General features: G+C 44.4%; 1 protein-coding gene across 1 annotated transcript in view; it reads left to right on the top strand.

Annotated features, from left to right (window-relative positions):
- PGS1 (phosphatidylglycerophosphate synthase 1) overlaps positions 1-13,928 on the top strand; it is a 28,546-nt gene that overhangs the window by 12,143 nt on the left and 2,475 nt on the right. Inside the window, exon 7 of the mRNA XM_056854109.1 lies at positions 11,588-11,736. Within this exon, the coding sequence (XP_056710087.1) occupies positions 11,588-11,736 (149 nt within the window). The remainder of the gene's footprint in view (positions 1-11,587; positions 11,737-13,928) is intronic.

A 13,928-nucleotide genomic window follows, 5' to 3' on the forward strand; every position in this document is an offset into this window, starting at 1 on the left:
CTGGTCACCACACCTAAAAAAGGGTATTACAGAGCTTGAGAAGGTGCAGAAAAGAGCAACCAAAATGATTAGGAGACTAGAGCAACTGTCCTATGGGGAGAGGTTAAAACGCTTAGGGCTGTTTAGCTTGGAAAGAAGGCGGCTGAGGGGAGACCTGATAGAGGTCTATAAAATGATGCATGGTTGGAGAGAGTGGACAGGGAGAAGTTTTTCTCCCTCTCCCATAATACTAGAACACAAGATCATCTGTTGAAGCTGGAGGGTGAGAGATTCAAAACAGATAAAAGGAAGTATTTTTTCACACAACGCATAGTTAAATTGTGGAACTCCCTGCCCCAGGATGTGGTGATGGCTGCCAACTTGGAAGGCTTTAAGTGGGGAGTAGACATATTCATAGAGGAAAGGGGTATTCATGGTAATTAGTTAAAATGGATACTAGTTATGCTGCATACCTATTCTCTCTAGTATCAGAGGAGCATGCGTATTATATTAGGTGCTATGGAACACAGGCAGGATGGTGCTGCTACAGTCGTCTTGTTTGGGGGCTTCCTAGAGGTACCTGGTTGGCCACTGTGTGAACAGACTGCTGGACTTTATGGGCCTTGGTCTGATCCTGCAGGGCCTTTCTTATGTTCTTATGAGATGTCTGATCTTGCAGGGCCTTTCTTACGTTCTTATGAGATGTTGTTGACATGAACGACAGAATGAAAGCAGGCTATCCAAAGAGCCTTAGATAGTTTAACAGTTGAGGGGGCTGAATCTAAAGATTTGGTTGATGTATCTAATTCTCTTTCAGTATTTTTCATCTGTTCAAGTGAGGGGCTCTAGGAACATGTAGATTTTCATGCCAAGGCCCTAACTCAGAAACGACATCTTTTCATCATGATTGATTTGATTGCAGATATTGGAATCAAGAATGTTAGTAGAATTAGGTAATAGTCCAATATGCCTCTGTTGTGGCAGCATTTCATCGTTGGCTTAGTCAGTTGGTCTGATACCAATTTCATTTCTTGTTGTAATTATGTAGGCAGGTGGAAAAACTAGAAATTGACCACCTCCCCTCCATGTATGGAAGGATAACTGTAGGCAACTGGAGTATTATTTATTGGTTGCCAACCCCCATTCTGCCCTGACTTGGATAGCCCAGGCTAGCCTGATCTCGTCAGATCTCAGAAGCTAAGCAGGGTCAACCCTGGCACGTATTTGGTTGGGAGACCCAAGGAATACCAGGGTCGTGACCCGGATGCGGGCAATGGCAAAAACCCCTGAACTTCTCTTGCCTTGAAACCCCCCACCAGGGATCACCATAAGTCAGATGTGATTTGACAGTAAAAAACAACAACAACATTCTTGTTGCCAGCCCCTTCCCTTCCTTTTCTGAAGCAGCTTGGAGGTAAAGGTGGAAAACTACAGGGGAGAGACCAAAGCCTCCATACAGGGGGGAGACCAAAGCCTCCATTTAAAGCAGTATCTTTGTTTAGGGAATGTGTGTGTGTGGGAGAAATGCTGAGATCATATTCCTCAGAGAAGGCCTCTCCTTTCATTGGTGCATCCTAACTGAATGCTTCAGTCTTTTCGCTTCCTTACGTGGGGGACAGAGAAGGAGTCACTTCATAGAAGGAATGTGGATGCTGGGGACATGGGTGGGGTTGGAGAGCAGCGAGTCACAAGTGTCTGGCATTATCTCAATTAATGTAGAAATTGTGGGATCTCCATGTAGATAGTTGGATGAATATTCACTGTGGTAGACTTTTGTAGCCCTTACTAAAAGGCTAACACATCCTTCATATCTGGGGACACCAGTATCAAATTTCTAGATTCCCTGGCAACTGATTTTCCAGCCCTTCCTTGATCTAATGTGAACTCAAATAATTGATCCTCATGGTACGGTATGAAATTGAACCAAATTCCTATTCTCCTGTCATGGAGGCCACCGAGACTAAGCCGCAGTCAGACTGGAATAGTCGGCATCTCCGCCTGAGGTTCCCTACGTGCTGTTGCTGTTCTTCTCTCAGCCCTCTGTGGCTCAAACTTTTTATGCAGAGAGTGAAGTCTTGCAAGGTAGTGTGATTAATCTCTATCCCTTGCTGGAACTTCCAGGGTAACAATAAACAGATTCTTCCCTGGAGTGTGTATTAGCTCCCATAGTTAGCTTTCTGTTGTGAGCAGTACAAATTGGATTAGAGCAAACTGAGCAGGCTGCTGTTCCCTTGAGCATGTCCCAAAGGTCACATCCTAATAGGCTGCACTTCTCCTGGGATCTGTGCTTTTGTTTGTCTGAGCCTCCTGGCCGTTAATGATTATGGGAATGCTGCTATCTTCCCTGCCTCCTTCCTGCAGAGCTGCTGGGAAGAGGCTTGAAGGGGGTGGGGAGAGCTGCTGACTAAGCCTTTTTTCCCTTAAGGAAACATTCATGTCTTTATGCACTGGTGCACAACCACATCCATGAGAAACAGCCTGGGATGGGGCCACACAGATAAGAGTGCTGCTTATGACTGCATGCATTCTGAGAAGTCTGCTGTCAGCAGTCCTTTCACGTGGGGATAGGCACTAGATGTCAGATTGGCATCTTTTGGCCTCTAGCAGCTGCAGGAGGAACCAGAGATACAGGGCTTCTCGAGGCTGCTGTTTATATCCAGGCTGTGTTAACTTTGGCCATCCAAGAAGGGTGGAGTATGGCGCGGCGGCTGCACCTGAGAGGAGAGCTACCAGTCTTGCCAATATTGGAATGCAATGTAATAACCCTTGCACAAATGAGTGTGAAAGAGCACTGAGGGCTGTCTCTGAGCCAATCAGAGTGCAAATAAATGGCAGTTAAAAACGCTTTGTTAAGTCAGAAGTGTTATTGAAATTAGAGTTGTGAAGTTTCTGGAAACTTTGAAAGCTTTGCAGGACAAAAATGAACATTTGGTGAATAACTGAAATGTATACAAAACTTATTTTCTTATCAGATCTACTTACACTGCTATTGAAGTGACCCACCTTCCCCCCCCCCCCACAATCATTGTAGTATTCCTGATCTGCATGCTTTTTTGGTTATGTAGGTTCCGTACCTCCAGACATAATTTTTTTCTCGGCATCAAAAGGGAGTGTTGCAGGAAGGGGAATGTAGGAACCTTTACTTCCACCAGTACCATCCTCTAACCTTTGGATGTAACCTATTAGCTTGTTTCTTGATTTCACGTGGGTTTCCAACCAGAGACTATTTTTTTTTGCAAGCTACAGAAGATAGGAGGATTTGAGAGTTGTACACATCTATAGCATATATGAATTGTAATTTCCTAGTCCTGTAGACATACTTAGTTGCTAAACAGCATTTTGAGGGAGGCAGCTAAAATATTTTTAAAAAACTGCCTTAAAAAGCATTTTATTCATTCTAAAGGAGAAACTATTTTATAAGAGCTTATTTTTTGGTGTCCCACATTTTAAAAGGCCCCACATTTTTCTAGTTTTTGTTTGTTGGTTTGTTTTGTTCGATTCACCTACTGTCACATCTCTTAACTGAAACAAATTCTGAACCAGGACTCTGCAAGTTTGAGTACCTTGAGCATCATCCTTTCCTTACTCCAAATATTAGCTGAAGCTTGGAGTTTTGGTTGAAGGTGACTTCCCTTTCAGTGTGCACCAGTTCAGTAAGCTTATTGGCACTCTTAAGTGGTAATACTGTTGAGTATTCTGTTTTCCAAATATAGTTGGGTTAGATTTCAGCATCTTCTTTTCCGGTGTGTTGAAGCTGAAGAGTGTTTAAGGATTCCTGTGTGGGAAGCAAGCTGTTAAAAGGCTAGGGTGGAAGAAAGGAGTTGTGGGCAGGTGTGAAGATGCTTACAGTTGAAAGACAAGCATTGTAGGAACTACAGCTTGGGAGCTGTAGCACTGTTGTCAGTTAATGCAGTTGAGTGTGAGGCAGGTGTCACTTAGGACCTCAATAATGCTTCTTTATTGGAAATGAACAAGCACTGAGAAATTTTTCAGATTTCCCCTCCTAGAAGGGTGAGTCATGGTGTGAGCAACCTTAACCTAGCATTGTCGCAAAGCCAAGGCCGGCAGGCTGCCACCCTTTTCCTCTTCCTCTGTGACATGGTAAAGAAAATGGAATGTGAACAGACTGCCAGTCAAACCATAGCAGGCCCACAAGCATTCCTCCTGCAAGGAGCCAGCGTGGTGTAGTGGTTAAGAGTGGTGTACTCTAATCTGGAGGACTGGGTTTGATTCCCTACTCCACCACATGAGTGGCAGTCTCTAATCTGGTGAACTGGGTTGGTAATCTGTGTGACCTTGGGCTAGCCACGGTCCTTTCGGAACACTCTCAGCTCCACCTACCTCATAAGGTGTCTGTTATCGGGAGAGGAAGGGAAGGTGACAATAAGCTGCTTTAAGACTCCTTAAAGGTAGAGAAAAATGGGGTATAAAAAACAAGTCTTCTTCCTCCTCCTCTCAGCTCTGCATCGCTTTATCATTTGCTGTCCTTGTGGGCATCTGAGCCAGTACGGCACTGGCAATGTCCTCCTAAAAGAATCTTGATGTACAGAGAAAAATGTGATAAAAGGTAATTGTGGGGATATTTAGAGTTACAAGAATCACTTGTGGGTTGGAATACAAGCCACTGTACTGAACGTATCTAGCTAGCTAAATCATTCTCCTTATGAGAGAAGAAAAAGCATTAGTATTCTCTGAAGTTACTAAGACTGGGATGAAGAATAGGCATTACAGTACAAGTTCAAACAGGGACACAGTAAATTGGGAAATGGAGGTCAGCATTCAAGGCTGTTACTCATATGTGCCGATTGCCAAAGAACAATGGGAATTCTTTTTTTCAGGCACAAGAGGAAAGTGTTAGTCAAACACATGCTAGTAGCAGCAAGTCACTTCAAATGTATAGGTATTTAACAGCATAAGTGGTGTCTACTACATCTCTTAGATTTGGCTTGCAGTGTTAACATTTCGGTCCCACATGCCTCCTTCTGCTTGCATACAGTAGTGGATTGATCCTTAACCCATATTTTCTGGACTCACCTTTCATGATTGTTTGTGATAATTCAAGCATGTACCAGCAGAAATTAGACTCTGTCAAATAAATTATTGCTGAGTCAGTAAGTCCTACTAATTTAGGGGAGGCCTGTTATCCTTTATGAGATGCCTCATAGGACTTCTGACCAGTTACTCTGGGGTACCACTTTCTGCTGTTTATTATGTGTCTGTGGAGAAAACGGAAAATGTCACCGTAATGTAGTAGTAGGTATGCTTTTCTTTTAAGCTGGAAGATGTAAAAAAATAATGCAATGGTGATTGCCCGGGTGGAGGGTAGCATTCCAGGAATGGGTAAAGAATCAGCCAAGCTCCTCCTTAAGTTACTCTTGGAAGGGCTCATTGTTGTAAATGGAAAGCCTTCCATGTTAGGGATAAAGTCATGTCTGTATGAGAGCTTTTTTTTTGCTGATTTGCTGGTAGTAATTGCTTCCTTTTAGTGGATGTTCCACTGTCTCAGTAAAACTAAATTATTTTATTAATTTCTGATCTCTGAAGGGACCTGGCATGCCTCACTTGGCTGAAGTCTGCTGCATTTGCATACTCCAATGAAAGGCAGAGTTGAGTGGAGGGGATGCCCTTCGGGGATTTTATTTAAGCCCAGTGAGCTTTCTTCTATGTGGTGTATTTAGTTTGTAAATGGGAACACCTCTTTGGCTGAGGTGCACAAAACAAGGTGGCAGTATAAAATGTCCGGCACTTCTGCATCATTGGACTCCTAGCATTTTAAAGCTCATGGCTGATACTTGTGAAAGTGTACAGTAAAAGTGTTGTTTAACCAGTACATGAATATCTGGAACACTTCGTTAACTGGTACCACTCAAAGGGCAAGCTCCTACCACTCTGCCACCATATCTCTGTGTATTGGCACATGTGTGCCCTGTTCTCTCCTCTCCAGGCAGCTGGCTTGATTCCTATGACTGCTGCAGAGCTTCTGACAGCTGGCGTTGCCAGCTGATGTCATCCTGATATCTGCATGTCTGCCTGCTGCGTCAGATGGTTCTGTGGCTTGTGTGTGTGTGTGTGTGTGGGAAGTGTAAGGGTCCTGCCAGGTGTTGTCACTGCAGTGTTCCCAAGGATATGGGTTTGGCTACTGAGGCAGGGCAGAGTTTAGATTTTATTGATGGGAATATTAGTGCCAAGGCAGTGAAAGAATTGCAGATTTTTGGGCAAGACTTTTAATGCAGCAAGTGGTGTCAGTCAGTCTAATGTTACGTCTTGCACATGTTAATTAATTTTTTCATGATGCTTTTCTGAATTGATCCTGGAAACTAAACAAGCTCAACAGTGCTGGTGCAATCCATTTTAGTCCTTAATAGAGGCAAACCCATTGTTGTATATGTTTCAAGTATTTGCTTTTGGTGAAAGTGAGTCTTGGTTGCAGGTGAGGGAGAGATAATCTTGCTAGTCCTCTGATGCTGGCAGGGAGAGAGAGAATCACCTGCAACCAAGCCCCTCCTTTACCAAAAGCAGGCATTGATGTAGATATACACATACATGTGGATAATTTTACCAGTCTTGGGGGTGGTAGATTTAACACAGTTGAACTGAGCATAATAGAAGGTGTGATGGTAAAGTATCTATAGTCCCAGAAAGTCAGTGTCCCAAGCTCCAAATCTCAGTAGACATTACCTAGCCCTCCCCCCAACAAAAGAAACCTTTGAAAAAACAGGTTTTTCCCTATGGTTTCCCACTAGAAACTTGAAGAGAGCTGCTAGTTTAAGTCAACCAGAGCTTACGTGCCCTTTCTGAAGGGCTTTTTCCAATATGACCTCTCAGACCTTCCCCATGCTTCTTACCCCAGTTTATAGAGCAGATACCTGGATGTGAACCTTCTTTTTGGAAAGCAATGGCAAACCACCTTTGCTTTTCACTTTCCTTGAAAGCCCTTGCTGGAGTCACCTAAGTTGGCTGCAATTTGATGGCACTTTACATACACTCCCCCCCCCCCACACACACACACAAAGAGATTTCTTCCCCTCTGCTTGCTTTTCTGGTTAGTTTGAAGTAAGTCCATTGCTCACTGAGGTGCTGATTGAGCATGAAACCATATGTATTGAGTAAGGAAAATTTAGTTTTTAAATAGGTGCATAAAAGTTACTAATTACAATACAAACGAGAAAATACTGAGTAAGTAAATGTCAAGTTACAGCGGTGGAGCAAATGAAGAAATAAAATCATTTCCCCCTAAAACTAAATGTATTCCTATAGAAGGAAATAATGGGAGGCACCAAAATTGTGGCTTACAGAGTCTGTAAGGGAAGGGTTGTGGCTCAGTGGTGGAATGCCTGCTGAGGTTCAGTCTTCAAGCAGTCTGCAATTAAAAGGATCTGTTAGTAGGTGATTGAAAAAATCCACTTGAGACCCTGGAGAGCTGTTGCCATACTGACCTTGATAAACTGACTCAGTATAAGGCAACTTGATGTGTTAACTTGGGTCCGTAAGGTAGGTAGGTTGAAGGTTTCTTTACAATATGTATATTCTGCCTTTCTGCCCCTCATAAGGACCACCAGCACCTTGAACTGGGCATGGAAGCAGATTGGAAGCCAATGTAAAAAGACCAAGACTAGAATGATATGGTCCCTGCAACCTACTGCAGTCACCATCCGAGCTGAAGCATTCTGTACCAAATGAAATTTCCCACAGTAGTCAGATCTTTTCGCTACAGCTGGTAAAATGCACTCCTGGTCACAGCTGCCACCTGCTTATCCAGCTGTAGGCCTAGCTCCCAGTGCACCCCCAGCTTACAGGAAAGATCTAGCCACTGTGGTGCATGCTCTGGTTACATCTAGAGTAGATAATGCACTCTACATGGCTCTGCCCTTGAAAAGTGTTGGGAAACCCCAGGTTAGACCTTCCTCTTAACCAGCAGCATTTCCTTTTTGGGGGATTAAGTTTCAGTTTATTACCCCACACCCACTCCAAAACTGCCTCCAAGCAGCTGTTCAGGGTTTCTACAGTCTCCCTGGAATCAGCAGGAAGTGTAAGATAGAGCCCAGTGTCATCCACATACTGATGACAGCCCAGCCCAAATCTCCGGAGGACTTCATCCAGTGGTTCCATGTAGATATTATGAAGCATAGGGGACAAGATAGAACCTTGTGGGACCTCACAGGCCAGAGGCCCAGGGGCTGAGCATCAGTGCCCCAGCACCACCTTCTGAAATCTACCCTCCAGATAGGACTGGAACCACCACAGAAAGGTGTCTCCCAGTCCCAGCACAGAAAGGAAGTCCAGAAGGATACCGTGATCAATGGTATCAAAAGCCACTGAGAGGTCCCGGAGAATTAATAGGGCTGTACTCCCCCTGTCCGTCTTTCAGTGCAGGTCATCCAGGGTAACAAAAGTCTGTTTCAGTCCCATAACCAGGCGTAATTCCAGGGTGGAAAGGATTTAAAAAGACTGTAGGTTTATGCCTATAGTCTCCAGTGTTTTAAAAAAATCCAATAGTCTATTACTGTCCTGCCTAGATGGCTCATGCTAGCCCAATCTCATCAGATCTTGGAAGCTAAGCAGGGTCAGCCCTGGTTAGTATTTGGATGGGAGACCACCAAGGAATACCAGCATCTCTTGCCTTGAAAACCCCATAAGGGGTTGCCCTAAGTCTTCTGCGACTTGACAGCACTTGACACATGTATTCTCTTGATATCTTCACTTAAAATAAATCTGTTTTCTCTCTCATCCTCAATAAATTTTCTTCTGGAGATTCTGGTAGTTTGTTACTAAAAGCATCTGATGCCTTCCACTGTGGACATGGCATTTGGCTGCTGCTGTAGGAGGCTCTCTTTGTTCTACCAAGGCTGCCCAATTATATATATTCCTGAGTAGCATTTGGTTTACAAATACTACTGAAATCCAACTAGAAAAGCTTGTTCTCAACTACCATTCCTACCTGTAGATGAAATTCCAAGCTAATCTCTGAACATTAATAAACTGTAAATTGGACATTTTTCACCAAAGTTGTGAAGTTTGCAAAGGCTGTTCCATGTGTGGTAAGGAGGCTCAAGGAAGAATGTCTTTCTGCTTCTGTAATTTGCACAGGAAGACTTAAAACCTGGAGCTACGTTGTTTCAAACCCTCCAGTGAGTGGCTGTTGCAGTCAGTATGCCTTTCCATAGTGACAGGGGAGAGTTTGGTTTGAGATCTGCTGCTGTTTTAGTCTTTGGGGCTCTAGAAGTGTGCTCTTTCTCCTTCACTTCCACTGGGGTGCCTTCCTCCTCCAGATGTGAGGGTGGATCAGAGCTGGCAGGCAACTGTTAGTGCCAGGGGTATGCCAGCAGTGTTTGGCCTTGCTCTGAATTAGCATGTATGCTAAACGATTTAGAGAGCAGCAGCTTCTGTAGAAGTGGTAGATGTTGGACCTATTTGTTGATATGCAGGTACAGTTATGAGGGGAAAACGTTTTGCTCACAGAAGCCATTGCTCTGATATGATCATTGGTGCCATGTATTGCAACAAATTTCCTTTGAAGCCCACGCTACTGCAGAAATGAAGTAGAGGGAAATGACTGTTAATGCTTTCCCGCAGAATGTAGGCTCCACTGTTTTTGAGGGGTTGTAGCCTGCAATCTGGGACCTCTTGCAACCTTGGCTTCTCTGATTTGTTGGTAAATATATTTTGGTGTCACATTTTGGGCCTATGCTATATTAAGTACAGGACTGAGAATACGACGTCGATGGGACCTCTTATTGTCGAGGATAACCCTGTTCGACGTCAAGCGGTTTTCTCGAAACCCGGTATGAGATTCTGGGCGGCTGCATGCTCTCCCAACCTTGGTACGCTTGGAAACCATGGAACCTGGAATCCATGAACCCGTAGCCTGAGTAGAACGGCAGTGGGCCATAGCCACACGGCATCCAGCCCTGCGGCTGAGCAAATCTCGGTTCTGATAGTAGCTCCCACTCGGTTCCGACGGCTTCCTCTTTACCGGAAGAGATCAGTTCCGGGATGTCCACAGCATCCTCATCTGAGGACGAGAGTTGGATCTCTACCCCCGCTGGCGAGGGGGTTCTCTCTCGCCCCAATGCATGCACTGCCGTGCTCTGCGGGCGATTTGTAAGGCTCCTACCCCGTTCCTCCGGGGGGCCTGAACGACTCGCTTCCTCATTCCTCCGAGTAGGCGAGGGTGATCTCTTTCGAGGAGAGGCTGAACTCCCCCTAGAGGGAGATCTGTGCCTAGGCGGCGAGGTCTTCGCTTCCGTCACCTTCGCTTCCGATCGCCCCTCCTCCTTCGATGTCGAAGCTTTGCGCGCCTTCGATGTCGGCTGCTCTGACTTTGAGCGTCCCGTTCCCGACGCCTTATGTTTCTCGGCGCCGGGCATTTTATCAGATTTCTTTACCTCAGGGGACAAGTGTTTCTTTTTTGACTTAGGTTTTGTAGATGGAGGTTCAGAGGAAGCCCTAATCTCCTTGGCGGGATCTTGAAGGGTCCTCTTAACCTGAGAGCTGGAGGCCGGAGAGCCAACTGATCTCACTCTGTCTCCCACCCGGTCCGGGTATAAGGATTTTTCATATAAAGCCACTTTCAGTTTCTTTCTCTATCTTGCCTGGACTTTTGAGTAAAGTGGGCACATTCTATACATGACGAGACTATGTGCCCCTCCCCCAGGCAGATGAGGCAATCTAAATGTCCATCTACTGTGGCCATTTTCGTCCCACAAGTGCGGCATTTTTTAAATAACGCCATTCTCTACTCACTAGTTTTCTATCGTGAGGAGAAAGGATAATTTTTTTCTGATAACAATCCGTCTTCAATCACAGCTATTGAAGCTTAATGTTCTCTCCGCGGCGGCGAAACGAGAACTGAGGGAAGAGTTCTCCCTTGCCCCCTGTCACGTGATCCCTGGGCGGGAAAAGCCATGAAGGCTCGGTCACGGACAGCGGGGAGGGGAGCGCTCCAAGGGAGCGATACTCTTCCAGAAGCTTTTTAATCTTCCGTGGCTGGCCTGCTCCTGCACAGTCCCATGTGGGACTCCACAGAAGCCAGGAAAACGAATGACTGTTAACGCTTGCCCGCAGCATGTAGGCTTCACTGCTTTTGAGGGGTTATAGCCTGCAATCTGGGACCTCTTGCAACCTTGGCTTCTCTGATTTGTTGGTAAATATATTTTGGTGTCACATTTTGGGCCTATGCTATATTAAGTACAGGACTGATTTTGTGATAGACCCAAAGCGTAGCTTGCATTAGTCACTGCTCTTGATTTTATGCTTGTTATGACCATGCAGTTACAACAGTAAATTTATCAATGTATTATTAATCCCTGTGATGGACAGGGATTACTTTACACAAACTGAGAGAGATCAGAGTCCCCAACAGTGTAAACAGGTACCCCATTAGGTACTGTTGACTTTTGTCATTCCCTATATGACACTGGCTTTAAGGAAGTATCCATATTTCCTGGTTGCTTGCGAAGTGACCTGAAAGCTTTACATTGCCAGTAAATATAACAAAACGCTTTGTGTGTTATCTTTCAAGAACAAACTATTGTTTGAGGTTCATTGCAACTGCCATGGTCACATCCTTTGTCTGCCACATTTCCTTTTTCCCCATGTTTCCCTGCAGGTCTCTGGTTGTACCTGGCAGGAAGCAGTCTACCCTGCTTAACTCTGATTGGCTCTCCTAATTTTGGATACAGGTCAGTTCATCGGGACCTGGAAGCACAGGTTGCAATAGTGACAAAAAACACATCTCTGCAGCAACAGTTCCATCAGGTGTGTGGCTTGTGGGCCAAAGTCTTGTGCAGTGGGTGGGTGGGGGTGGGTGGGACGCAAAACTAACCAAAGGGAGCTTGACATAAGCAGCCAGTTGGAGGACCCAATGATGGTGACATCTCAGCTATTGAGGAGCAGAATGGGTACAAAGTAGCAGGCTGGTCTGGAGAAAGAGAAGGAGAAAGTTAATAAAGGCCTGTCAGAAAATAAAGCTTGTCTGGCTGTGATACATTTGCATACTTTCTCTGGCTTAGTGGTTGTTCCTGTCTGAGGAACTGGACACGGGGAATATAAACCCTTTATTAGGAAAGGGCAGTCTCTAAATATTACCAGTAGCTTCTTGTGCTTAAATAACACTTGTGCCTCACATATTTTGAAGCAAGATTTAAAATTTCTGGCTGTCTTTAATTCTTTCCTACAATTATTGGGGAAGACTTAGTCTGTTGACATTTTAACAAGCAAATGTCAACTTTCCCGTTTCATATGTTCCTCTTGTGGGCTTTAAGCTTTCTGCTTCTGATTTTTAAGGTTTTATAAAATAGTCACTTTAGGCTTCTAGCATTTACTTGTGATAAAGTTCATGTCAACTCCAAATAGATACTTCTCATGTGATCCTATTTTTCTGCATTGCATGGCCTAGACTACAGTTTTGGTTCACTTTAAAGTCTGGCATTTGAACTGCCCTTCCCAAATCTAAATCTGTGTGGCAGCAAGACAGTAGGGCTTGAAGGAAAGGCAGGGACTTGTTTCACTTCACACCAGGATTTGAGGGATGCAGGAAATGCCACCAGCATCTCTCGCTGCTTCCAGAAGCAATGGGAGAAAGAGAATACGATGAGAGCGACTTCAGCCTGTGTTGTTGTTTTTTGCACATCATTCTCCTTAGGGAATTACAGAGATCTAATATGAGAAATATTACAAATACTATTAAGAAAATAAGCAATAGAAATACCTTTCCACATACACAAAAGACAACTTCCAAAGAACAGTCCCTTTCTTCTGTCATGGATGGGTACTGCTGGGGGCTGCCCAGCTTTGGTATTCTTCATGGTCCATTAACCTAATTCAATTAATTTTCATAGAGCTTTTGGTGAAATTAGGATTTGTTTTTTTCATTCTGATGGATCTAAATGGACGTGCTTGCAAAATGGCTATTCCCTAGATTGTACAACTCGAAGTTGGTTGATAAAACACTCTTAGAAAGAAAGGTCCTCTCCCTATTTATTTCTCATTGTCATTCCCTTCATTTTTTTCTGTGCTCTGTCCCATGTAGACAATATCACTGGGCAGGGGCCCTGTTATATCTGTTCTGCACAATGCCTAGGACATTAGCATTGTCCCTAATGATACTCCCATTATCTAGTGGCAGAGCTTCAAGTAGCCTCACTTGAAATTACTTGCTTTTTTCCCCTAGCTACAATTTCCTTGAGCTGTAATTATAACATGATGTAGAACTCAAACTGTAGTCTGGAGACTTGCTTCAGGCCAGGTGCGCTAATCTGTCTTCAAACTTCAAACAACCAAAACAGAGAAATAGGGAAGGCACAAAAGGCTCTCAAACACAAGGACATTTGACACTAAGAGCTTCAGTAGATTACAGGAATTAGAGGGGAAAGATGAGTTAGAATGTTCTTGCCTGCTTTATACCTCCAGATCCATTGGGCTGGGCTTTGGGAGGGTTTTACATGGGTGGGCAGTGAGACCTGCCAGACTTGGTGCACCTGACTCAGAGACAGGTAGAGGCTCCCTAATTGTTTGGGTGGTTCCGCCCATTCTGCTGGTTCAAATGAAAAGGATCTTTTTGATGTGAGTGCTACTTTAAAGTGCTGTGGGTAATGTAATAGAGAGGCTTTCTTTTCCCTCCAGCTGTGTTGTTTGTACTTTAAAGGGGCTTAGTATTTCTGGGAAGTGCACTGAATCTTAGACTGCACATTAATTTTAAAACACAGCCCAGGAGCTTTTTCAAAAGAGAACTAAGCAGTCCAACTACTAGAGATTAAAGTTGGGCTTCCTTTTTGGACAATTATAGCTCAGGGTTTGGCTGTGTTACGGGAAAAAGAAATAACTGCAGGGCCAGATCTCGCAATGCTTTCCTCCTCAGTGCATTTGTATACATATGTGGGATGGGTTCTGTGTGTGTAATTACTTACATTTAGCTCATCTGGCAGTTGAGATGGCAAGCGTGGGAAAGC

Source organism: Euleptes europaea, chromosome 1, assembly GCF_029931775.1.
Source record: "Euleptes europaea isolate rEulEur1 chromosome 1, rEulEur1.hap1, whole genome shotgun sequence".
NCBI lineage: Eukaryota > Metazoa > Chordata > Lepidosauria > Squamata > Sphaerodactylidae > Euleptes > Euleptes europaea.